Here is a 27004-nt window from a genome sequence, read left to right on the forward strand (position 1 = left end):
CATTTACTCCCACTTCGCTGGCTCCCCTAGAGTTCTTGTTTGCAGATAGCACTAACTTTAATGCATTCTGCAGACAATGTCAACTGCAATTATTGTGTAAACTGGGGCCAATCACCTCTGATAGAGACTGCATTGCATTTATCATCACCCACCTAGATGGTAACTGTGCAAATTGGGCAATACCTCTCATTGAGAATACCGATCCACTGTTGCATAAATATGCTAGATTTTAAGAACCTATGCAACGCTTATTTACAAAGCATACCTTTATTAAGGTAGGTGATAATGAGCTTTTAAACCTACGACAGGGTAAGAACTTAGGGCCAGATGTAGGTAGCCCTTTACCGATCGGAATCGGCCGAAAATACCGATTTTCGGCCGTTTCCGATCGGTAAAGGGCTATTGAGATGTAGGGGCACATTTTCGGTAATTTTACCGAATCGGTAATATTACCGAATCGGTAATATTTACCGATTCGGTAAAATTACCGAAAATGCAATGTAGGTAGGCAATGTACCTTCTGCACATGGCTTACAGAATCGGTATTTTACCATGGAATACAAATCCATGGTAAAATACCGATTCCGGTGTGCATGCACATGTGTGCATGCACACCTATGTCATGTGACAGGCAGACCTGCCCTTAGGGCAGGTATGCCTGCCACATGGCACCCAAGCCTGTTTTGGGGGTGCCAGGGGGTGTCAAAGTGACACCCCCTGCACCCTTGTGAATTTGGTATTTACCGATTCGGTAAATACCGAATCGGTAATGCCCATTCATTCCTATGGGCTTTAAAGCCCATAGGAATGAATGGGCATTACCGATTCGGTATTTACCGAATCGGTAAATACCGAATTCATCCGATTCGGTATTCCAGCACATCTGGAATACCTACATATCGGACCCATAGATTTACCGAATTTAAATTACCGAATCGGTAAAATTCGGTAATTTAAATTCGGTAAATCTATTCTACCTACATCTAGCCCTTTCTTATAATACAACCTTTCGCAAATTACTTACTGAAACTCAATGGCCCAAAGAAAAAAGCATATCCCTGTTTTATAGGGTCTGAAAGATTAATTGAAAGATTCTTTGGCTCACATAGTTGACCCTCCCTACTGATTGGGTGCAATTTATTGATCTAGTCGTTAGACTTGATTATCGACTTGCTGAGCATGAGGGCAACAGATCTAGAAATGAGCCAAGGCTGTTTTTGGTTCGATCTGAGTGAAAGCAGACTGATGGTAATGTTAGGGATTCAGTAGAACCCATGCTAATTGGAAGAACAAGGGGTCATTACTAAGTAATGGAAAGGAACGATGCAGAAAATATATCTGTGCCTAGATTGTGGTAAAGCAGGACACTTTGCCTGCAATTGTACCGCCAAACCAAAAAAGGCTCAGAAAAAGATGAAAGTCATCATAGAGGGCAATCAAGCTCAACTAGTCCTGAGGTGAACTTGTCGAGTAGGTCTAATAAGCTGACCTCAGAATCATAACATGGGTAAAATTCCACAATACCTAACCATTTCAGTCACCAAGATAATTTCCCCACAACAACAAAAACAGTTGCCTATGCTCCTGGATTCAGCAGGTCCAGGCGATTTCTAGGATTTAAGTGTGGCCAGTTCCTTAAATATCCCTTGAGTAAACAAACAAGAACCAGAAGTAGTAATGGCAGTTGATACATCTGAATTATCATCAGAATTGATTACTTAACAAACGGTTCCCATAAACTTAGTTTGTGATAATAGACAAAAGACACCCCATCTTTCAATCTGATAGAGGTGCACACTTTCGTTGCTATCATAGGGATATCCTAGCTACATCTCTATAATCTACTTATTGATTGGTCTTCATGCTGTGTGAATTTAGGGTCACCATACTGTAGTTACAGTTGCCATACCACAGCACAAGACCTGATTCTACCCCAAATGTGTGTGTTGTAGTGGCACCAGAACTTTCAAACATCCTTCCAAAGGAATACTTGGATTTTCTGGATGTATTTGATGAAAAGAAAGCCATTCAGCTACGCCCTCACAGGGACTTTGAATGTTGCATTCATTTTATTACAGGGGCTAACCTACCAAGTAGTCTAATTTACTCTCAATCGGAAACTGAGACTAATTATCTAAAGAAATACCTGGACGAATTGCTAGTTTTAGGCTTCATTCGTCATGCCACTTCCCCTGTTTCTTCCGCCCTATTCTTTGTCCCAAAGAAGAATGGTGATTTACATGCATGCATACACTACAGGGCCCTCAATAAGTTAACAGTCTAGAATAGACACCTTTTGCCACCAATAACTGTTCTCTTGGATTCTGTGCGAAAGTCAACAGAATACACAAGAGGGTGCTGGTTACATATTGGTTGTACCTAAAGTTTTTTTTTTAATGGAGGCAGATAGGCTATTAAATGCATGGTTATCACCATTATAGCCCATGGAAGAGTTTTACTAATGCTTATATTACCTTGGGACTCCCACTATGACAACAGAGAATGATTCCACCATGTAAATCTATGAAAGATACCCCAATGATGGATCATTATGTTTTCAGGAGTGGTGCAACTATCTACTGGGTGCAGAACATACAGTTACAGGTTAAACAGATCATAAAAATGTGAATTCTTTTCTATCCCTCAAGCACTTCACACACAGACAGGTTAGAGAGCTCTTGTTTTTTAGTGAAAATTATGTTGTTCTTACATACCATACTGGAACACATCAGGCAGATATATTATCACAATGGGGTCATGATTCTGACAAATTAGCACTTCGCCCACCCCAAAATCTATTAGGTTCTGAGCAGGTGATAGGCACGTGTACTAAAAAACAGTTTTTGGATAAGATAAATCAAAGGATGCAGCAGTTGAATATAGATGAATGGATCACAGAGTATGATAATCTGGTAAAAGATGGACACCCCTACCATGGTAACAATGTGTATGTAACCACTGAAATACTCAGACATAAGGTGTGAAATTGGTGCCATGATAAACCACTTGCTGGACTTTCTGGCTTTCGAAAAACTATTGCTAACTGTAAAAGATGGCTTTGGTGGCCTAACCTATCCATGGATTTGCAAACTTATGTGCAAGCCTGTCCCATATGTCCAGAATAAGTTGGTCCAAACTCCATCATTGAGTTTATTGCACCACCCCTGGCCAGTGCTTCCATACCCCTGGCATGCCATCAGTATGGACTTTGTAACCAATTTGCCAAATTCCAATGGTTTTATTACTATATGAGTACTAGTGGGTCTGTTCTCTACAATGGCACATTTAATCCTTAAGAGGCGATCCATCCCGCCAAAGCACCTGTAGACTTATTTACCCACTACAATTTATGATCACATGGTCTCCCATCAATCTTTATTTCCAATTTAGCCCTCAATTCGTATCAAGGTTTTGAAAAAACTTATGCAAATCCTTAGATATCGATGCTCGTCTCTAGTTCACTTACCACCCACAAACAGATGATCAGGCAGAACGAGTAAATCAAGCACAAGAACAGATCCTTTCATGTCAATTAAGGTATCAATCTTCGGAATGGGAATATGTTTGACTTCCTGTGGAGTTTTCATAAAATAAAACAGAACACTCCGCTAGTTAGGTATTTCCTTTTTACTGCACGACAGGTATCAACCCATATATATATAAACAGAAAATTATGTGCGCTGTAGTAATCTTGGATCCCTCACTACAGAAATTCCTGAAGCACTTTTCTGAGATTCAACAAGCTGTATAAATACAACTCAAACAAACCAAGAGAAGTATGATAAGAAACGCAAACAAACATTGCACACCACAACCAGCTTACAAAGTTGGTGATCAAGTATAGCTGGCTAGTAATCACCTACGGCTTTAAAGAATGAATGAATGAATGAGAGGTGTTTGTATAGCATGAACAGATACTCATTAATGAGTTTCCCAGCGCTACCAAGGACAAGATAATAAGAGGATAGGGTGAAGTAAGATATTATAAGTTAAACAGGTATGTTTTTAAACATTTGCGGAAGATGGATTCAGTTTCTGTGCTTCTGATTTGATAGGGGAATAGGTTCCACATTTTCGCAACGCATACAAAAGAGAGGTACCACCACGTCTCCTTTTAAAAGGAGGAACCTACATGAGGTGGGACTGACGGGAACATCGATTTCTGCTGAACTGGTACTATTTCGTTCAGATAGCTGGGACCGATGTTATTCAGGGCACTCTGTGCTAAGGTCAGTGCTTTAAAGATGATCCTTTTATTCACAGGGACCCAGGGCAGGTGGGTAAGGAATGGTGAAGTGTGGGTAACTTTTTGCAAAATAAAAAGGAGTCACGCTGCCACATTTTTGACCACTTGCAGTTGAAGGCCTAAATATGCAGTTAAAACAAGGTACAAGGCATTCACGTAGCCCAGACGAGAGAAGTTCATAGCTTGAACTACGGTTTTGCGGGCCTCCCATGGAAAAAGTGGGAGGAATTTCTTGAGACCCTTAAGGTTCCACATACAGATTCTATCAACTGTGTGGATCTGAGTCTTAAAAGATAGGACATTATCGCAGATGACCCCCAGGTTTATAGCTGCCAGGATTGGGGGAGGTCCATCCTTGGGCTAAGCACTATCACAACCTACATTAGGGTTAGGCCCTAACAGTATGATTTCTGTTTAGTTTTCTTTAAGCCAACCTAAGATTGCTCTCATGCATTCTGAGAAGGGAACTTTGCAGCATTCTTAATTTGCCAGGAAACAAAATACCAGCTGGGTATAGTCGGCATATGAAACAACTATAATGCTGAATGTCTCAACCAGGGTGGCTAAAGGAGACATGTACATTATAAACAGTGTAGAAGTATGAGCAGAGCCTTGGGGTATCCTACATTTTAGAGGTTTGGCTTGGAAAGGTGAGGTTTCCTCCAAATTGCTTGCTCTTGCTCAAAGAGAAATGGGGTCAGACAAACAAGTACTGCACCTCTGACCCCACAATCAGACAGGCGTTGTAAAAGGATGTCATGGGGGCAGTGTTGAACTATGCATGGAGCTCGAACAGAAAAAGTGTGGCATTTTGTCAGCAGTCCAAGGACATTTTTGTAGTGACGCAGTGACTTCCGGCAGCGCAGTTTTGGTGCTGTGTCAAGATCAAAAACCTGACTGAGACGGATGCATGAGGTGATAGGATTCTAAAAACTCTGAGAGTTGTTTATGTACTATAGATTCTAGTATTTTGGTGGCTGCTCAGGAAAAAGATATAGGTCTAACATTAGATAGAATCTTACTATCTGCTAAAGGTTTCTTTAGTAGTGGGATTACACTAGCTTGTTTCTATAAAAAAAGGACCTGAGCCAGTTTGGATGGAAGTATTAAACACCTCTGCATAAACAGGGTCGATAACCTCTGTTGTTTATTTTATTATACGGGGCAAGGGTCAAATGGTGATCCAGGTATACATGATAGAAGAAGTTTTTTTATTGCTTCTTTATTTGGAGGAATGAAAGATGTCAGTAAATTAGATCGGTTAGGTTCAGAAGAACAAGTTACTTACCTTCGGTAACGCTTTTTCTGGTAGATACAGTATCTGCCTGTGGATTCCTCACCTTGTGAATATCCCCCTTGCGCCAGCAATGTTCGGAAAATTCTTCGTAGCACGCCGGCGTGGACGACGTCATAGGAGCACGGCATCGCGCGCGACTCCGTCTGACGTCACCGACTCCTCATAAGGCCCACGTCGGCGTGATGACGTCAGTTCCGCCCTTTTTTCCGTGCCTTCGAGGCACCCGGACGGACCAACAAGTACATATATATATATATATACAATGTACACAGTACATGCAACCAAAAACAATTAAAGTGCAAAACTATACAATTTCAGATATACAAAATCATAAATACATTTGCACACAAAACCAGGTATAGCAGAGTGGACAACGGGGAGGCGGGCGGGTCAGTGAGGAATCCACAGGCAGATACTGTATCTACCAGAAAAAGCGTTACCGAAGGTAAGTAACTTGTTCTTCTGATAGATACATCTGCCGTGTGGATTCCTCACCTTGTGAATAGAGTCCCACAGCAGTCCCCACTCCCGGAGGAGGGTGTCCACTCTGCTACACCAGGAAATCTTGGAGAACAGAGTGCGCGAAGTGGCCGTCCCTCCTCACCTCAGCATCCAAGCAGTAGTGCTTCGCAAAAGTGTGGAGGGAGGCCCATGTCGCGGCCCTGCAAATGTCTTCAACAGGAACACCTCTAGACAATGCAGAAGTAGCAGACTTCGCTCTAGTTGAATGAGCTCTAATACCCTCAGAAGGGTCCTTACCCGCCAGAGAGTAGCAAATCTTGATGCAGAGAATAATCCATCTGGAAAGTGTGCGCTTTTGCACCGCTCTGCCCTTCTTGCAGCCAGCAAAACCCACGAAGAGCTGATCATCAATACGATAGTCTTTAGTCCTATCAAGATAGAAACTAACTGCTCTCTTCGGGTCCAAGCGATGAAGCCTCTCCTCCTCCTTGGAAGGGTGAGGGGGGGGATAAAAGGTAGGAAGGGTAATGGATTGACCTAGGTGGAAGGGAGTTACCACCTTAGGCAGAAAAGCAGCCCTGGTCCTGAGAACCATTCTTTCAGCATGGATGGACAAGAACGGGGGCTTGGAACTAAGAGCCTGAACCTCACTTACCCTCCTTGCCGAGGTAATTGCAACCAAGAAGACCGTCTTAAAAGAAAGAAGCCTCATTGAACACTTGTGTAAGGGTTCAAACGGTGAACCCATCAGATAGGTTAACACAAGATTCAAGTCCCAATGAGGCACAATAAAGGGAGAAGGAGGGAACTTATTAGTAAGTCCCTTCAAAAATCTTAATACCACAGGAGATTTAAAAAGAGAGGGCTGATCCGGCAAACAGAGAAAAGCCGATAAGGCCGAAAGGTAACCTTTGACAGTGGCAACAGCAAACCCTTGCCGTGCCAGAGAAAGAACAAACAACAAGATATCAGACAGATGAGCCTTTAACGGGTCAACACCCCTCTCCCTACACCAAGATACAAATTTAGACCACCTATACGAATAGATGGACTTGGTGGAGTCGCGCCTGGCAGAAAGAATGACATCCACCACATAGTGAGGGAGAGAGAAAGAATTCAGATTGCCCCGTTCAATCTCCAGGCATGAAGGTGTAATGTCTGGAGGTGGGGGTGTAGAACCTGCCCCTCCATCTGAGAGAGGAGGTCTGCCCTGAGAGGGAGACGGAGCGGCGGGTGAGAGGAGAGGTGGAGAAGATCTGTGTACCACACCCTTCTTGGCCAATCCGGGGCGACCAATGTGACTTGGGCCCGGTCTTGGCGAATCTTCCTCAGAACCCGAGGAATCAAGCGAATGGGGGGAAACGCGTAAAGGAGCTGACCTCCCCAGTTCAACTGAAACGTGTCCCCCAATGCTCCTTGCATCGGATACTGGAGACTGCAGAATGACGGGCAGTGAGCATTCTCGCAAGTGGCAAACAGATCCACCCGAGGAGTCCCCCACATCTGAAAGATGTCGTGAACAACCTCCGGGTGAAGCCTCCACTCGTGGTCGGCAGAGAACTGCCGACTGAGAACATCCGCACGTACGTTCCGGACTCCGGCCAGATGATTTGCCATCAGACAAATCTGGTGGTCCTGAACCCAGGACCAGAGACGCAGAGCCTCTTTGCAAAGACACCACGACCCTACTCCTCCCTGCTTGTTGATGTACCACATCGCGGTCGTGTTGTCCGTCAGGACTTGGACCGACCGACCGCGAAGGGATGGGAGGAAGGCCTTGAGCGCCAAACGTATGGCCCGCAACTCTAGAAGGTTGATGTGAAGCAACCTTTCATCTGGAGACCAAAGACCCTTGACCTCCAGATCCCCCAGATGAGCACCCCACCCTAGAGTGGATGCATCCGTTATCACCGTGACCACCGATGGAGGTAGATGAAAAGGCTTTCCTTGTGACAGGTTGCCTTCCACGCCCCACCAAGACAGATCCGCTGCAGCTTCTCTGGAGATCTTCACTGACTCCCCGAGATCTCCGTTGTGCTGATACCACTGCCTGCGGAGGCACCACTGGAGTGCCCTCATGTGCCAGCGTGCATGGTTGACCAGGAGAATGCAAGAAGCCATCAGACCGGGCAGGCGAAGGACCTTCAGGACCGGAACAACCGCTCCATTGTGAAATAAAGGAATCATTTCCTGAATGTCGCGAATCCTTTGTGGAGGAGGGAATGCACGACATACAGTAGTGTCCAGTACCGCACCTATGAACAGGTTGCGCTGGGAGGGCACAAGGTGAGATTTGGGCACGTTTATCGAAAAACCCAACCTGAACAACAGCTGCGATGTCTCTTGCAGGTGATGAAGCACCTTCTCGGGCGACTCCGCTTTGATCAGCCAGTCGTCCAGATACGGGAATACAGGTATCCCCGACCTCCTGAGATGTGCCGCCACCACTGCCATCACCTTGGTGAAAACTCGAGGCGCAGTAGTAAGTCCAAACGGAAGGACCGCAAACTGGTAGTGTTGCGAACCCACCGTAAAACGGAGATACTTCCTGTGCGACTTCAGGATCGGGATGTGGAAATACGCATCCTGCAAGTCGATCGACACCATCCAGTCTTCTTCCAACAGCGCTTGAAGAACCTGCGCAAGAGTCAGCATTTTGAATTTCTCCTGCCTGAGATAGAGATTCAAAATCCTGAGGTCCAGGATTGGACGTAACCTGCCATCCTTTTTGGGGATCAGGAAATACCGGGAGTAGCACCCCTGACCCCTCTCCTGCTCTGGGACCACCTCTATCGCACCTTTTTTGAACAAAGCCAGGACTTCTTCCTGCAGGCGAACTAGGTGGTCCTCCGAACAAAAACCCTGGCAAGGAGGGTAATTGGGAGGGAACTCCTGGAAAGGAAGAGCATACCCATTTTCTATGAGATTGAGAACCCAAAGATCTGATGTAACCGATTCCCAATCCCGTAGAAAATGAGTAAGCTGACCCCCCACCGGAGCCACATGATCCAGAATGGCGGATCTAGGGCTGCTTTGCTGCAGAGGGAGGGGGTTGATTATTAGAGGAAGAGGAGGAGGAGGAGGCCTGGCGTCCACGACCACGGCCCTTTTGCTTTCCTCTGTAGGTTTTATACAGAGGATTCTGTCGCTGCTGCTGCTGCTGCTGACCTTGGTTGTAGGAACGAAAAGTGGATCTGCCAAATCCCCTGAACTTCCTAGTCGCAGAGCCCCTTGTCTGAAGGCCCAAAGACCTCGCCGTAGCCCGGCTGTCCTTGAATCTCTCCAGAGCTACGTCAGCCTTCTTACCAAAGAGGCCTGTCCCATCAAATTGCAAGTCCAACAAGGTTGACTGAACATCAGAAGAAAAATCGGAGGACTTAAGCCATGCGGCCCTTCTTGTTGCAACAGTAGAGCCCATAATCCTGGCAACAGAGTCCACCGTGTCCATACCACTCTGTATAACCATACGAGCTGCAGCCTGAGTATCAGAGACCACCTCGTTAAAGTTCTTCCTATCGTCCTCTGGAAGCTTAGAAGAAAGTTGTTTCACAGAGTCCATGAACATATCTCCCCAATAGGCAAGTAGCATTGGTGGATTTCAAGGCCATGCTACCCGAGGAGAAAATCTTTTTAGCAGACTGGTCCAATTTTTTAGAGTCCTTATCTGCCGGCACTTGAGGGAAAGAGCCCGCAGCCCTGCTGGAACAGGCGGCCTGCACCACCAGACTCTCCGGTGCAGCATGCGAGGAAAGAAATTCAGGGTCATCAGGGGCCACCCTGTAACGCCTTGCCACTGACCTGGAAACCGCAGGCGCAGTCAGAGGTCTCTTCCAAACCTCCTTTATTGGCTCAGTCAATGCATCCGTAAAAGGGAGTGTAGGCTCTACAATTGAAGAAGGCGAATGCAAAACTTCTGTAAGGATGTTGGGCTTGTATTCAACTTTGGGCAAGGTCAAGCCTAGCAAATCTGCAGCCTTCCTAATAACAACATGATAGGGTGCTATGTCCTTAGATGGAGTATCCGAAACGGATGGCAAACCCCACTCAGGAGAAAGCTCCAGGCCACTTGCACTTTGGAGGTCCTCAAAACAATCTCCCTGATCTTGCAACTCTCCTTCCTCTACATCGGAGTCCATATACTCCTTCTCCACCAAGAGGCGTTGTGCCCTGCGCCTCGACCATTCCATGCGGACCAAAGTCGACGGATCCGGCAACGACTCCGACGGCGTCGGAGCCGACGTCGAGCGAGGAGCTTGAGGACGGGAAGCACCTCGATCCGAATCACCATGAGGCCGATCCGGAGTCGGCGAAGCCGCATGCGAAGTCGACGACCTCGGCGGCGCCGTACCGAGCCATGGACAAGGCGTCGGCATAAACGGCATAAAGGGGGCCGGGGCATAAGCCTGGAATTATCAAAACAACAAGTGGTCCTGAGCTTACAAGAATGAGGGAAACAAATATATATAGATCACAATGGAATTCTATATAGTTCAGGATTCCTTGACCAGCCGGCCAGGGAATGTTTATTCGTTCAATAAGTCTAGAATCACAAAATACAACATATAACCCAAAGCATCCGGGTTACATTGGGGCACAGTCCTGTGCCAAGCAAGAGAGAGAGAGGTGAGAAAGTGGGGGCAAGTGAGAAAAGATATCAGGCAAACAGAGTGAGCTTGCAGGTCACTGAATTAAATTCACATTGACAGTGTATCCTGGAGTCATTCATACAAACAATAATATCATGGAATTAACTGTATGAATTACTCAACGGTCGTCGACGTTTCGATCCCCAGCTCAGTTACAACGGGATCATCATCAGGACAATTAAATTAATTTTGCCTGAACAAAAGTCAATTATAACACCAAGGTAGAGGGTTGAAATAAGATTATCCTCGGAAGGCAGGTCTGTTTTGTGTCATCAGTGCGATTTTTTCATTATAAGCATAAGCCTGGGGCACACCTAAATTAAAAGACAAGGGACCCATGGGACCAACAGGCGCACCAGTGGGGTACATTGCCCTCGAATAAACCCCAAACATGGCGTTTAAAAACTGCGAGGGATCCTGACCTGGACCTGGAAAGGGAGGGTACGAACCCAACGGCCGCTCCGAAGGAGGCTGATCCGGCAAAGGTGCACCCTGGCCCTCTTGTTCTTCAGGCTCCACAACCGGAGTCGGTGCTCGAGGAACCTCTTCTTCATGCACCGATGAGTGGTGCGACTCCAGATCCTGTTCCTGCTCCTGAACTGGAGAACCAACATGAGATCGAGCCGGAGAAGGAGACACGAAGTCCTTGTGATGTTTACGTGACTTCTTCCTCGAATCCGAAGACTCCTTGCCAGAGTGATGTCTGGAGTGATGTTTACTCCTCTTATGCTTCTTTCTCGAGGAGCTCGAAGCATGGCCCGAGGCCGACTTGGATCCGGACCTCGACCTCCCTCTGGACCTCAACCTCTCTCTGGACCTTGATCTCTCTCAGGATCTCGACCTCGCCTTGGTTCTCGAAGCCGACCTCGACTTCGACCGCGACAACTGCCTCGATTTCGAGCGCCTGGACACCGACCTCAAAGACCTTCCGGCTTCTCTTTCCTTCACCTTCGCGAGCAGAAGCTTCGCCTCTTGCTCTCGCAAAGCCTTGGGGTTCATCTTGTCACAGGAACGACAGTTCTTAACATCGTGACCCGATCCAAGACACCACAGACAGTCGGAATGCGGATCGGGGATCGACATCATTCGGGTACAGGAACCACATTGTTTGAAACCCGTCTTCCTCGACGACATCCTCGGGGAAGAAGTGAATCTCAACAGAGAAACTGTAACAGCTAAACAGTGAAAAGATACAAAAGTATCGCAGAAGATCCCAGAAACCGTTAGCGTCGACGACGCGGAAAAAAGGGAACTGATGTCATCACGCCGACGTGGGCCTTATGAGGAGTCGGTGACGTCAGACGGAGTCGCGCGCGATGCCGTGCTCCTATGACGTCGTCCACGCCGGCGTGCTACGAAGAATTTTCCGAACGTTGCTGGCGCAAGGGGGATATTCACAAGGTGAGGAATCCACATGGCAGATGTATCTATCAGAAGGGGCCAATGGAAGGACATTCGAGGACAATGCTGTACGACCTCCATGTTTATTTGTATTTGAATAATTACAAAGTCAGGAACTGCGTAAATTACATCCATGATATTGAGGGCCTTATACTATTTAGCAAATAATGAACCCAGTATCTTACAGACTACAACTACCAGAGGACATGCCCTTTCACACAGTGTTCCATGTCTCTCTGCTCTGACCTTGTCATGCCCAAACCCAACGACTACCACCACCACCACCTCCTCTAAAAATTGTTGGTCATCTAGAATTTGCAGTACAGAAAATCCTTAACTCAAAGAGATAACATATCTATTTATTCTACTTAATAGATTGAAAGGGTTAAGGCCCAGATGATCAATCATAGAAACTGGCTGGGAACGTCCATGCACCTCGGTTGGTATGATTCTTTCATTCACAAAACCCCCATAAACCTCGCCCCGTGTGTCACCCTTTGTGGGGAGGAACTGTTATGATTACTAACTCTTGCATGCCAGCATGCCCCATATGTGCATCAGGTTACAGCATTAAGAGCCATGTAGTCCTACCCTCCTTTTACACTGCTTAGGCTAAATGTTGTTCCCCCTATCTTTTAGACAAACATTTTTACACAAAAACTCTATAGAGTTCCGTTGGTTCTGTGTTTTGCTAGGCATAAACTAGCATTGCCATGTGCCAGATTTCAATATTTTCCTCAGGATTGTAATGATCCACATTTGTGACTATCATTATGTTTGTACCAAGCACCATGTCTGCTCCCCGTGCTTGTAATAATCTTTGTGTTTATTTAAGGCTTGGTTCCATAGTAAATTATTATTTGTGTCAGGTGCATATTTAGAATTTCCTGTGGTGGTTGCTTATAAAGGTTTCAGGTGCAAGCACTTATTACACATGTTAGCAATTATCCATGTGCCTGCAAACAAGAATTGTCTCGAAACCGTGAGTCACAGTAAACACATGCTCTTCCAGAATATGGAACCACAGAAGTATAATTAACTACGTGCCCCTCCAGTACAATAGAACCAATTATAGATAGTCCAGTTAAACCCCAGTTGGGCGCTTGGCTTTATTCCTTCAAGAAGAAACTCTCCACTGTCTCCCTGGAACCCGAACCCCTCCCTCTGACCTCGTCCAGCATCCTGCCTGACCGGCGATATCTGCGCACTTGCAGACATCTCCGAGCAGCTAATCGAGTTCCCTCGATCCTGGCATCTCACAGAAAGACCTACCGTTGAGGAACTGCGGCAATCCCTTGTGCTCTGGAAGTCGCCTGGAATATTGGTTGCGCATCCAGGTCCGTTCTGCAGGTGTCATCACTTGGAACTCTGAAATTAAAGAATAGAAAAGCAAAGGGAAAAAGAACAACATTAGTGCACTGTTCTTGTTTTCTCGGTGACTCTGTTGATTTCAAGCTTGCAATATTCAGGAACTTGTGCATTTATTCCTGAACTGAGTAACAACACTATTGACAGCACCAGAGACATTCCCATGAGCAAAAAAAGAGGATAGAGCGATGAAGCTGAAAGACAAAGCAAAATTCTTCTGAAGCATATGGCGTAAAATGCTCAATGAGGAGACTTAGAACCATGACTTAGGACTCAATATAAGAGTTGTGTGTCTCCTTACCACAAGAGATCATAATACGTGTTTACTGTTTTAATTACTTTGTAAGTCTGTTTCATTACTTGGAGTGTTTAAAAGAAACTGATTATGTTTATTGGTACAATGACTAATGTGATTTATGTTGCTTTTTCCTAGTTGTTCATTAGAGCACTATAGAATGCGCATTCCCAAAAAGGGAGATTGTTGGGTGTCCCGTGTATAACAGTGAGTCAGACCAACACCCAGTGATTCAGTCATTTCCTTTTTTGTTGTTTTATCCAGACTCCGTTCACTCCTGGGACAGTGTCTGTTTGACGTAATACATTCTTTGGTTGAGTGCTGTGTTGGGAGTCAGATGGGTCCAGCATCGTCTATGCAGACAAGTTTTCCTAGTCAGCTATCAGACAGAAAACTAAGCCACTTAAAGCTTTTTTGCCCAGGCGATATGGACCCAGGGAATTTGATAAATGCTCAGGATCTAGCTCAGACATTATCAGAGATTTCCAGTGAGGAAATTCCCAATATGGCAATATTAACTAGGGCCCTTGGAGAGCTATAGAGTGTAGTTCAAGCCTTGCGCCAAGAAATTAAAACTCTCAGGGATACATTGGTGCAATATCCCCCACATTATTTGTTCTGGTTAGATTCAGGATTCATTTCCAAGGATAAACAATTTGTCACTCAATCCATGCCGTTTACAATTGAATCAAGGAAGGGCAACAGAGCTGTCATGGAATGAGAGAACAGCCTGTACTAATGACACTGTATATACATTTACTCCCACTTCGCTGGCTCCCCTAGAGTTCTTTTTTGCAGATAGCACTAACTTTAATGCATTCTGCAGACAATGTCAACTGCAATTATTGTGTAAACTGGGGCCAATCACCTCTGATAGAGACTGCATTGCATTTATCATCACCCACCTAGATGGTAACAGTGCAAATTGGGCAATACCTCTCATTGAGAATACCGATCCACTGTTGCACAAATATGCTAGGTTTTAGGAACCTATGCAATGCTTATTTACAAAGCATGCCTTTATTAAGGTAGGTGATAATGAGCTTTTAAACCTACGACAGGGTAAGAACTTACTTATAATACAACCTCTCTCAAATTACTTACTGAAACTCAATGGTCCAAAGAAAAAAGCATATCCCTGTTTCATAGGGTCTGAAAGATTAATTGAAAGATTCTTTGGCTCACATAGTTGGCCCTCCCTACAGATTGGGTGCAATTTATTGATCTAGTCGTTAAACTTGATTTTTGACTTGCTGAGCATGAGAGCAACAGATCTAGAAATGAGCCAAGGCTGTTTTTGGTTCGATCTGAGTGAAAGCAGACTGATGTTAAGGTTAGGGATTCAGTAGAACCCATGCTAATTGGACGAACAAGGGGTCATTATCTAGTAATGGAAAGGAACGATGCAGAAAATATATCTGTGCCTAAATTGTAGTAAAGCAGAACACTTTGCCTGCAATTGTATCGCCAAACTAAAAAAGGCTCAGAAAAAGATGAAAGTCATCACAGAGGGCAATCAGGAAAACATACATGCTCAACTAGTCCTGAGGTGAACTTGTCGAGTAGGTCTAATACGCTGACCTCAGAATCATAACATAGGTAAAATTCCACAACACCTAACCATTTCAGTCGCCAAGATAATTTCCCCACAACAACAAAAACAGTTGCCTATGCTCCTGGATTCAGCAGGCCCAGGGGATTTCTAGGATTTAAGTGTGGCCAGTTCCTTAAATATCCCTTGAGTAAAGAAACAAAAACCAGAAGTAGTAATGGCAGTTGATCGATGTGAATTATCATCAGAATTGATTACTTAACAAACGGTTCCCATAAACTTAATTTGTGATAATAGACAAAAAGACACCCCATATTTCAATCTAATAGAGGTGCACACTTTCGGTGCTATCATAGGGATATCCTAGCTATACCTCTATAATCCCCTTATTGATTGGTCTTCATACTGGGTGAATTTAGGGTCACCATACTGTAGTTACAGTTGCTATACCACAGCACAAGACCTGATTCTACCCCAAACGTGTGTAGTAGTGGCACCAGAACTTTCAGACATCCTTCCAAAGGAATACTTGGGTTTTCTGGATGTATTTGATGAAAAGAAAGCCATTCAGCTACGCCCTCACAGGGACTTTGACTGTTGCATTCTTTTTATTACAGGGGCTAACCTACCAAGTAGTCTCATTTACTCTCAATCGGAAACTGAGACTAATTATCTAAAGCAATACCTGGACAAATCGCTAGTTTTAGGCTCCATTCGTCATGCCACTTCCCCTGTTTCTTCCGCCATATTCTTTGTCCCAAAGAAGAATGGTGATTTACATGCATGCAAAGACTACAGGGCCCTCAATAAGTAAACAGTCTAGAATAGACACCTTTTGCCACCATTAACTGTTCTCTTGGATCAGGTGCGAAAGTCAACAGAATACACAAGAGGGTGCTGGTTACATATTGGTTGTACCTAAAGTTTATTTTTTTTAATGGAGGTAGATAGGCTATTAAATGCATGGTTATCACCATTAAAGCCCATGGAAGAGTTTTACTAATGCTTATATTACCTTGGGACTCCCATTATGACAACGGAGAATGATTCCACCATGTAAATCTATGAAAGATACCCCAATGCTGGATCATTATGTTTTCAGGAGTGGTGCCACTATCTACTGGGTGCATAACATACAGTTACAGGTTAAACATATCATAAAAATGTGAATTCTTTTCTATCCCTCAAGCACTTGACACACAGACAGGTTAGAGAGCTCTTGTTTTTTAGTGAAATTTATGTTGTTCCGACGTACCATACTGGAAAACATCAGACCAAGGCAGATATAGTATCACTATGGGGTCATGATTCACCCAAATTAGCACTTCACCCGCCCCAAGATCTATTAGGTTCTGAGCAGGTGATAGGTACTTGTACTAAACAACAGTTTTTGGATAAGATAAAACAAAGGATGCAGCAAGTGAATATAGATGAATGGATCACAGAGTATGATAATCTGGTAAAAGATGGACACCCCTACCATGGTAACAACGTGTATGTAACCTTTGAAATACTCAGAGATAAGGTGTGAAATTGGTGCCATGATAAACCACTTGCTGGACTTTCTGGCATTCGAAAAACTATTGCTAACTGTAATAGATGGCTTTGGTGGCCTAACCTATCCATGGATGTGCACACTTATGTGCAAGCTTGTCCCATATCCCCAGAATAGGTCGGTCCATACTCCATCATTGGGTTTATTGCACCACCCCGGCCAGTGCCTCCATACCCCTGGCATGCCATCAGTATGGAGTTTGTAACCAATTTGCCAAATTCCAATGGTTTTACTACTATATGAGTAGTAGTGGGTCTGTTCTCTACAATGGCACATTTAATCCTTAAGAGGCGATCCATACCGCCAAAGCACCGGTAGACTTATTCACCCACTACAATTTATGATTACATGGTCTTCCATCAATCTTTATTTCCAATAGAGCTCTCAATTTGTATCAAGGTTTTGGCAAAACCTATGCAAATCCTTAGATATCGATGCTCGTCTCTCGTCCACTTACCACCCACAAACAGATGATCAGGCAGAACGAGTAAATCAAGCACAAGAACAGATCCTTTCATGTCATTTAAGGTGTCAATCTTCGGAATGGGAATATGTTTGACTTTCTGTGGAGTTTTCATAAAATAAAACAGAACACTCGGCTAGTTAGGTATTTCCTTTTTACTGCGCGACAGGCATCAACCCACATATATAAACAGAAAATTGTGTGCGCTGTAGTAATCTCGGATCCCTCCCTACAGAAATTCCAGAAGCACTTTTCTGAGATTCAACAAGCTGTATAAATACAACTCAAACAAACCAAGAGAAGTATGATAAGAAACGCAAACAAACATTGCACACCACAACCAGCTTACAAAGTTGGTGATCAAGTATAGCTGGCTAGTAATCACCCACGGCTTGAAAGAATGAATGAATGAATGAGAGGTATTTGTATAGCATGAACAGATACTCATAAATGAGTTGCCCAGCGCTACCAAGGACAAGACTTAGGAGGATAGAGTGAAGTAAGATATTATAAGTTAAACGGGTATGTTTTTAAACATTTGCGGAAGATGGATTCAGTTTCTGTGCTTCTGAGTTGATAGGGGAATATGTTCCACATTTTCGCAACGCATACAAAAGAGAGGTACCACCACATCTCCTTTTAAATGGAGGAACCTACATGAGGTGGGACTGACGGGAACATCGATTTCTGCTGAACTGCTCCTAAGTGATTCTTTCGTTCAGATAGCTGGGACCGATGTTATTCAGGGCACTCTGTGCTAAGGTCAGTGCTTTAAAGATGATCCTTTTATTCAAAGGGACCTAGGGCAGGTGGGTAAGGAATGGTGAAGTGGGAGGTCGATGCTGTACGACCTCCACGTTTATTTGTATTTGAATAATTACAAAGTCAGGAACTGGTGAAGTGTGGGTACCTTTTTGCAAAATAAAAAGGAGTCACGCTGCCACATTTTTGACCACTTGCAGTTGGAACTGTTATGATTACTAACTCTTGCATGCCAGCATGCCCCATATGTGCATCAGGTTATAGCATTAAGAGCCATGTAGTCCTACCCTCCTTTTACACAGCTTAGGCTAAATGTTTTCCCCCTATCTTTTATACAAACATTTTTACACAAAAACTTTATAGAGTTCAGTTGGTTCTGTGTTTTGCTAGGCATAAACTAGCATTGCCATGTGCCAGATTTCAATATTTTCCTCAGGATTGTAATGATCCACATTTGTGACTATCATTATGTTTGTACCAAGCACCATGTCTGCTCCCCGTGGTTGTAATTATCTTTGTGTTTATTTAAGGCTTGGTTCCATAGTAAATTATTATTTGTGTCAGGTGCACATTTAGAATTTCCTGTGGTGGTTGCTTATAATGGTTTCACGTGCAAGCATTTATTACACATGTTAGCAATTATCCATGTTCCTGCAAACAAGAATTGTCTTGAAACCGTGAGTCACAGTAAACACATGCTCTTCCAGAATATGGAACCACAGTAGTATAATTAACCACGTGCCCCTCCAGTACAATAGAACCAATGATAGATAGTCCAGTTAATCCCCAGTTGGACGCTTGGCTTCATTCCTTCAAGAAGAAACTCTCCACTGTCTCCCTGGAGCCCGAACCCCTCCCTCTGACTTCGTCCAGCATCCTGCCTGACCGGCGATATCTGCGCACTTGCAGACATCTCCGAGCAGCTAATCGAGTTCTCTCGATCCTGGCATCTCACAGAAAGACCTACCGTTGAGGAACGGCGGCAATCCTTTGTGCTCTGGAAGTCGCCTGGAATATTAGTTCCGCATCCAGGTCCGTTCTGCAGGTGTCATCACTTGGAACTCTAAAATTAAAGAAAAGAAAAGCAAAGGGAAAAAGAACAACATCAGTGCACTGTTCTTGTTTTCTCTGTGACTCTGTTGATTTCAAGCTTGCAATATTCAGGTACTTGTGCATTTATTCCTGAACTGAGTGTAGGAGAGTAGGGTCTGCAATCCTATGATCACCCAGATTTTTTGCTTTTGTTTCACTGGTTTACGACTTTCTCTGGCTGTGGGCCTGCCAATCAGACCCACAGCCTGGCTGTTCTCTCTCTAAATTACAACGTGTACCCTAGGTGCATTTACCAATTGGTACTGGGCCACCTTATCAGACCCTGTAACTCAGGGCATAGGTGTACCCAGGGCCTACCAGGGGCTGAAGCATGTATTATGGCACCCCTGGCTGGCCTCCTAAATTTGACACAACTGGCTGCATGACAGCTGGGGCAAAGTCGTGTAATCACCCTTTGCTGTAGATATAGTATACCTATATCTAACCCTAAAATGGACACACAGATTCCTATCAGTCACTCCTATGGCAGGCCTTGACAATCCTGAAGGCAGAGTGCTTGGAATCGTGTGAGATGGTGCTCTGCAATGAGCTGAGCCTGTCTGCAGCTTGCGGAACCAAGTCCTAATAGCTGTTCCATGATAACGCATACCATATACTCTTAAGTGCATTATAATCCTCGCGGTTAAATGCTATCTTTGGTATTGCTTTATCAAAACATGTCGAGTAAGGTGTCATACGAATTGGAATACTAACCCCTCGCCAATTCTGGCGACGGGATTAGCATTCCACCCTTCTAGAGGGACACGACATGTATGTAACTGTGAACCCCGGTTAAAGTTAAACGAAGCCTCAGCTCCACAAAATGGATGCTGCCACCACAGACACGAGTCTGACCTCCTGCTGCTGGGAGTCCTTCCAGCGAGGAGAGCTTGGACAAAGGGTTTCCTGTCCGGGGCGGTGCTAGCACCATCCCAGACAGGGTTTTGTGTATCCTGGGTAGGCAGGTCTTTACAGGAAGGTGACTGCTGAGTGGCACCTCGGTGCTCACTACGCATAGGCCGGTCAGAACCAGTTCCAGGGGCACACCAGCCCCTGGCCTGGGGAAAGTCCGGCATGGGAGAGGGGTGTAACCACCCCCCTCCTAGTCCCACCCATAGGCAGGACCTAGTCACCGGGTCAGCCCCTTTTCTTAGTATAAAGATGGGAGCGGGCCCCCTGTTCAAATTAGATCATCTTTGGAATCAAGACACGACTTTCTGCGAAAGGACTTCAAGATTTCTTCTTCAAGATTCTCCCTTGTGACTAAGGAGTAGTCACCCTGCATCCGCAGGCACCATCTTAAGAACACTGCGGTCTGCTGCAAGTCCTTCCTCCGGAATCCGACTGCCCAGCTCAACGAGAACCGGCTTCCCTGGCACCTCTGACCTCTACTCACCTCTACAGCCAAGCTGAGAACCGTGAGTGCGACGAGACCTCGAGGGAACGGCCATCTTCAAGACTGCACGACTTCTTTCCAGCACGACCGCCGAGGGATCCTCTGGTGAGTGCTTTGGGGTCCGAGAAGCCCCGACCCTGAGCAGCTTCAGCACCGAAGTACAGCCTCCCAGCATTTCCACGATCTGCGTGGGGCCCTTCTGCTTTTTGCTGCTCACCACGTTGTTTGGCTACTAGCCCGCTGGCTTGTGGCCTTCTTAACGACGCCCGACGACATCACCGCTGCTGGTCTGGTTGCTCCAGACTGGCCCTTGCTCCCTTCCAAAAGAGGAGCACCCCGGACCCTCCTGGTCCACTCAAGACGCCATTTTAGGTCCACCGCGTGGGCTTGAATTTGCCAAGGCTTTGTTGCCCAATCCTGGGTCCAGCGACGCCGACAGCTTCATCCATCGTGGGACAGCTCGCTCCTCCATCCTGGTCGCCGACAACGCCTCCTGGTCCGTGAGATCTGCAGAGCCCAGCGTCGCCCACTCACCTAGTCGAGGTGACTACCATCCGGTGCCCTCCTGGTGCCACCTGACTACTGGCTAGTAGTCACAAACTTGGTCCCCTTTGCTTTCAGGTATCGTCCATCTTCAAGATCCAGGCTTGGATCACTTCGAACTCTCTTCACTGGTCGCCTGCCAGCATCTTTCTTCCAGGCTCCTGGTCCGTCTACGAGGATTCCCGACGTCTTTTGAGACCTTTGCAGCTGCAGCCCCTGGGCTAGGTAACTTCGGCATTTCGGTGCCCCAGCATAGCCTCACTATCCAAGGGTCAGAATCCACTTTCGTTTTCCTCCTACCAGGTCGGGTTCGCCCGAGAACACTAACTTTGCTTTTACTAGCTACCATAGACTTTGTCCCGCATCACGCGTGAGAGTGCACACACTGCACCCGAGTCCCCTGGGCCTCCTAGAAGTAATCTAAAGATTCTATAGTCAAGTCCTAGCGATTCCAAAGCCTATTAGTACTGTACTTACCTGCTAGTAATTTCGCATTCCACTTTCAGAGTATATGGTTTTCCGTGCCCCTCGGGCATTTGTATATACTGTGCTAACTTAAGTATTTTCGTAAGAGTTTTTTTTGTTTGTGCTTAGTACCCTGTCCTCATAAAGAGTACAGGGCTGTTGTGATTCTAATAAATACACTGTTTATTTTCATAACACTTGTGTGGTGTCCTTTCACTTGGTGTTCAAGGGGTATATGTGATGGTATAACAGCTGGCTTAACACGCCCTCTCGAGTCTTTAGCCTTAGACTGCTCGTATCCACGCTACTAGGATAGCTGGTCTATAAGGTTGACTTACAACCAATCATCAATAAGGGTCGTCTGGACTGATACATAGTGTTCACTAGAATAGTGAGCACTGCATATCAGGCCAACTTCTCACATTGGTGAGCAGCGGTTGGGATTTGAGCTTGCTGTTGTTTTACCACACGTATCCTAAGAATATCTTGTGAAAGATCACATAAGTACTTCAGGTACATATAACTTAGCTTAGAATACTCTGAGTTCTACTGAACCAGCTGTTGTAGCTCCTCAAGGCTTAGCACACCTTGGCTACAACTCTTAGCAAGGGATCAGTAGGCAAACATATAGTGTAGGTAGGTGCATCACTTACACCACACTAGAATCAGCATGTCAGACAAAGGAGGAAACTCTGAGTCTCCCCTTGTGTCAGTAGACCCTCCACATGTCACTACTTCCAGATATGCTGCTCTTAGCTTCCAGGAGATGAGACAAGTGTGTACCTCCAGGAAACTAAAACAGGGGTCTAACCCCACAATTCCCTTTCTGATTGGTCTCCTAGAGACTTATGATGCCAGGAGGGCTGGTAACCCAGACCCTTCTAATCCAGATGGGAACATGCCTCCCCTAGAGGGAACCTCAGGTGACCCAGACCTTATCCATCTCTCTGCAGAAGGTGAAGAGGAGGATGAGGATCTGGAGACATCTGGGGATGAGGCAGACAAAGGTCCAGAAGTAGTTAGCCAGCTAACTAGGGACAACTTAAGCAGGCATGAGAATGGTACCAGGAGACCCCTGGGGCCCCTCTCAGGCCAGCTTAACATTGGGAATGGACGAGTTAGGTCTCTATCAAGAGGCTCTAACAGATCCATTCAAACCAATGGCTCTCAGGCCTCTGCTTTGAGGAGGATGACCTCCCCTCAGAGGAGAATATGTGAGGCTAAGGAAAGGGAAGTCAATCTGAGGATTGAAAGGGAAGAACTTGCCCTGGCCAAAGAGAGACTTGCCTTTGCTAGAGAGCAAGAATTGAGTGGGTCAAAACCCACTGGTGGCAGCAATATACCTAGCAATAGGGAAAGGAGTTTTGATACAAAGCACCTGAATAAGATAGTGCCCCCCTTTAAACAAGGGGATGACATCCACAAATGGATTACTGCTTTGGAGAGGGCCCGTACTGTACAGTGTGTCCCCCAGAGTCAGTGGGCAGCTATCTTGTGGCTCTCCTTTGAAGGTAAAGGCAGAGACAAGCTCCTCACTACTAGAGTGGAGGATGCTAACAATTACCAAGTCCTGAAGAATACACTGATTGATGGGTTTGGCCTAACCACTGAGCAGTACAGGTTGCTGTTCAGGGATACCCAGAAAACTCAGTCTCAGGATTGGTCTGATTTTGTAGATTGTGCCACTAAGGCTTTGGAGGGCTGGTTGCTGGGCAGTAAGGTTACTGATTACACAGGATTGTATAATTTGATCATGAGAGAACAAATTTTAAACAATTGTCAGAACCAGTTGTTGCATCAGCATCTTGTTGACTTAGATCTGACCTCTCCCCAAGAATTGGGAAAGAAGGCAGACAGATGGGTCAGAACAAGAGTTAAGCAGAACCAGGGCCAGAATCAAGGTGGTCAGAAGAAAGCAGACCAGAAGGGTAAAGATTCTAAGGGGGAACAAAATGACCAGAAGTCTTCAACAGGTCCCCAACAACCCAAAGAGGGTGGGGGTCAAGCTCCCCAGAAAAAGAAGAATCAAGAAGGCTAATCTAAAAGGTGGTGCCAATACTACAAAAGTAAAACTCACTGGTTTAGTGAGTGCACCAAGAAAGGAAGAGGGCAGACTCCTGCCACTGCAGCCCATAAGGCACCTGTGCCCCCTAGTACAGTCAGCAGTGGTAGTGCGCCTCCCAAGGGTTTAGTTGGGTTAACCTTGGGTTCTGAGGGGTATGACAACTTAGTTGGCACACTCACTCAGGCTGTCCTTGTCTGTACAGGAGATGGGGATCTATCCCCTGATGTCAGTCCCAATACTTTGGGCAAATACAGACAGATACCTTTTATCAATGGACAAATGGCTCAGGCCTATAGGGACACTTGTGCCAGTGTCACCATGGTGACACCTAACTTTGTGGACCCTGGACAGATCATGCCAGGTACAGATTTCCTGGTGACCAATGCAAGCAATGTCACTACCAGTCATAGTATGGCAATTGTAGCTTTCTCCTGGGGAGGGGTAACTGGCCAAAAGAAGGTTGTAGTTAGTTCAGACCTCCCAGTGGATTGTTTGTTGGGCAATGATTTGGAGTCATCACAATGGTCAGAAGTGGAGCATAGGACTCACATGGAGATGTTAGGCTTGCCAGCACATGTGCTTGCTGTGACTAGGTCACAGGCCAGAAGATGCCCCACTGAACAGGTGCTGGATCCTGGAACAACGGACCAGACACCTTCCAAGAAGAAGAGCAGTAGGGTTAAGGCATTGCCTTTCCCCTTGCCCCAGGTTGTGGATCAAGTCTCAGAGGAGGCTGACCTACAGGAATTGAGGGAAACTGAGCCTAAAGAGTTCGAACTTGATCAAGTTGAATTTCTGGGTTCAGGTGGCCCCTCAAGGGAAGACCTGGGGAAGGACCAGTTAGACTGCCCTTCCCTTGAACCCCTCAGACAGCAGGCTGCTGCTGAGGCTGCTGGGAACGCCACAGGTACCCACAAGGTATACTGGGAAGATGGACTCCTGTACACTGAGGCAAGAGACCCCGAGCCTGGCATGACCAGGAGGCTGGTTATCCCCTTGTCTCAGAGAGGTTTCCTCCTTACCTTGGCCCATGAGATTCCCTTAGCAGGTCACTTAGGCCAGACAAAGACTTGGGACAGGCTTGTCTCACACTTTCACTGGCCTCACATGAATGAGGATACCAAGGAGTTTTGTCGCTCCTGTGTCACTTGCCAAGCCAGTGGTAAGTCAGGTGGCACAACAAAGGCCCCCCTTATACCAATGCCTGTGGTGGGGTGCCCTTTGAAAGAGTGGGGATTGACATTGTTGGTCCAATGGAACCCCAGACAGCATCAGGGCACAAGTTTATACTGGTGGTAGTGGATCATGCCACCAGGTATCCTGAAGCTATTCCACTTAGGACCACTACAGCACCTGTAGTGGCAAGGGCCCTAGTTGGAGTGTTCTCCAGAGTGGGCTTCCCTAAGGAGGTTGTCTCTGACAGAGGTGCAAACTTCATGTCAAGCTACTTAACTGCTATGTGGAAGGAATGTGGTGTCAACTACAAGTTCACCACACCCTATCACCCACAGTGCAATGGGCTTGTTGAAAGGTTCAACAGGACCCTAAAAGGGATGATTCATGGACTACCTGAAAAGCTCAGGCGTAGATGGGATGTCCTGATTCCCTGCCTTATGTTTGCTTACAGAGAGGTCCCACAAAAGGGGGTTGGCTACAGCCCTTTTGAACTTTTGTATGGGCATCCTGTGAGAGGTCCCCTGTGTTTGGTGAAGGAAGGATGGGAGAGACCTCTCAAAAAGCCTGCAACCAGCATAGTGGACTATGTACTTGGTCTCCGCTCCAGGATGGCTGAGTATATGGAGAAGGCATCTGAAAACCTTAAGGCCAGTCAAGAACTCCAAAAAGCTTGGCATGACCAAAAGGCTGTCCTGACTGTTTATCAGTCTGGACAGAAGGTGTGGGTGTTGGAGCCAGTGGCCCCAGCAGCACTCAAAGACAAATGGTCTGGGCCCTACACCATTCTGGAGAAAAAGGGAGAAGTCACCTACCTGGTGGACCTTGGAACTCCCAGGAGCCCCCACAGGGTGCTCCATGTCAACAGGCTAAAAGCATATGTCGGCAGGAAGGAAATGAGCTTGCTCATGGCCATAGATGAGGGACAAGAGGAAGAGAGTGACCCTCTCCCAGACCTGCTCACTCAGAATCCTGATGATGGGTCAGTAGATGGTGTTGTCTTTTGTGGCAGCCTCTCTGAACATCAACAGAAAGACTGTAAACAGGTTCTTCAGTCTTTCAGACATATGTTCTCTCTGACACCCAGTCAGACCAATTGGTGTACCCATGAGGTTGACACTGGTGACAGCCTGCCAGTCAAGAGTAAAATCTACAGGCAGCCTGATCATGTTAGAGACTGCATCAAAACTGAAGTGCAGAAAATGTTGGAGTTGGGAGTCATTGAACCCTCAGATAGCCCTTGGGCTAGTCCAGTAGTTCTAGTGCCAAAACCTCACACCCAGGGTGGTAAGAAAGAGATGAGGTTCTGCGTAGACTACAGGGGTCTCAATGCAGTCACTAAGACTGATGCCCACCCAATACCAAGGGCAGATGAACTCATAGATAGATTGGCTTCTGCCAACTACTTAAGTACATTTGACCTGACAGCTGGGTATTGGCAAATCAGGTTAGCTGAGGATGCCAAGCCCAAGACAGCATTTTCAACCCCTGGTGGACATTATCAGTTTGTGGTAATGCCCTTTGGTCTGAAAAATGCACCTGCCACCTTCCAAAGGTTGGTGAATCATGTTCTCACTGGGCTGGATGACTTCTGTGCAGCATATCTTGATGATATTGCTGTCTTTAGCTCCACCTGGGAGGATCACCTGGTCCACCTGAGGAAAGTGTTAGAGGCTCTGCAAGCTGCAGGTCTCACTATCAAGGCCACAAAGTGCCAGATAGGGCAGACACAGGTTGTGTACTTGGGCCACCTTGTAGGTGGAGGCCAAGTTAAACCACTGGAGAGCAAAATACAGTCAATCAGGGACTGGGCTCCTCCAACCACCCAGACTCAGGTTCGAGCTTTCTTGGGCCTGACTGGTTACTACAGAAAATTTGTCAGGAACTATGGATCAATTGTGACTCCATTAAATGAACTGACAAGTAAGAAAATGCCAAAAAAGGTTCAGTGGACAGCAGGCTGTCAAAAAGCATTCGATGACCTAAAGCAGGCCATGTGCACAGCACCTATCCTCAAGAGTCCAGACTACTCCAAACCATTCATTGTCCAAACAGATGCTTCTGAGTTGGGTGTGGGAGCTGTTCTATCTCAACTGAATTTTGATGGTCAAGACCAGCCCATTGCTTTTATAAGCAGAAGGCTGACCCCCAGAGAGAAGAATTGGTCAGCTATTGAGAGGGAGGCCTTTGCTGTGGTTTGGGCCCTGAAGAAGCTGAGGCCAT

General features: G+C 46.0%; 1 protein-coding gene across 1 annotated transcript in view; it reads right to left on the bottom strand.

Moving 5' to 3' along the window:
- Positions 1–27004, bottom strand: part of LOC147690382 (uncharacterized) — a 2590730-nt gene that overhangs the window by 1685792 nt on the left and 877934 nt on the right. Inside the window, exon 26 of the mRNA XM_086936677.1 lies at positions 13325–13420. Coding sequence (XP_086792803.1) covers positions 13325–13420 — 96 coding nt within the window. The remainder of the gene's footprint in view (positions 1–13324; positions 13421–27004) is intronic.

This window comes from Lissotriton vulgaris, chromosome 9, assembly GCF_964263255.1.
Source record: "Lissotriton vulgaris chromosome 9, aLisVul1.2, whole genome shotgun sequence".
NCBI classification, from domain to species: domain Eukaryota; kingdom Metazoa; phylum Chordata; class Amphibia; order Caudata; family Salamandridae; genus Lissotriton; species Lissotriton vulgaris.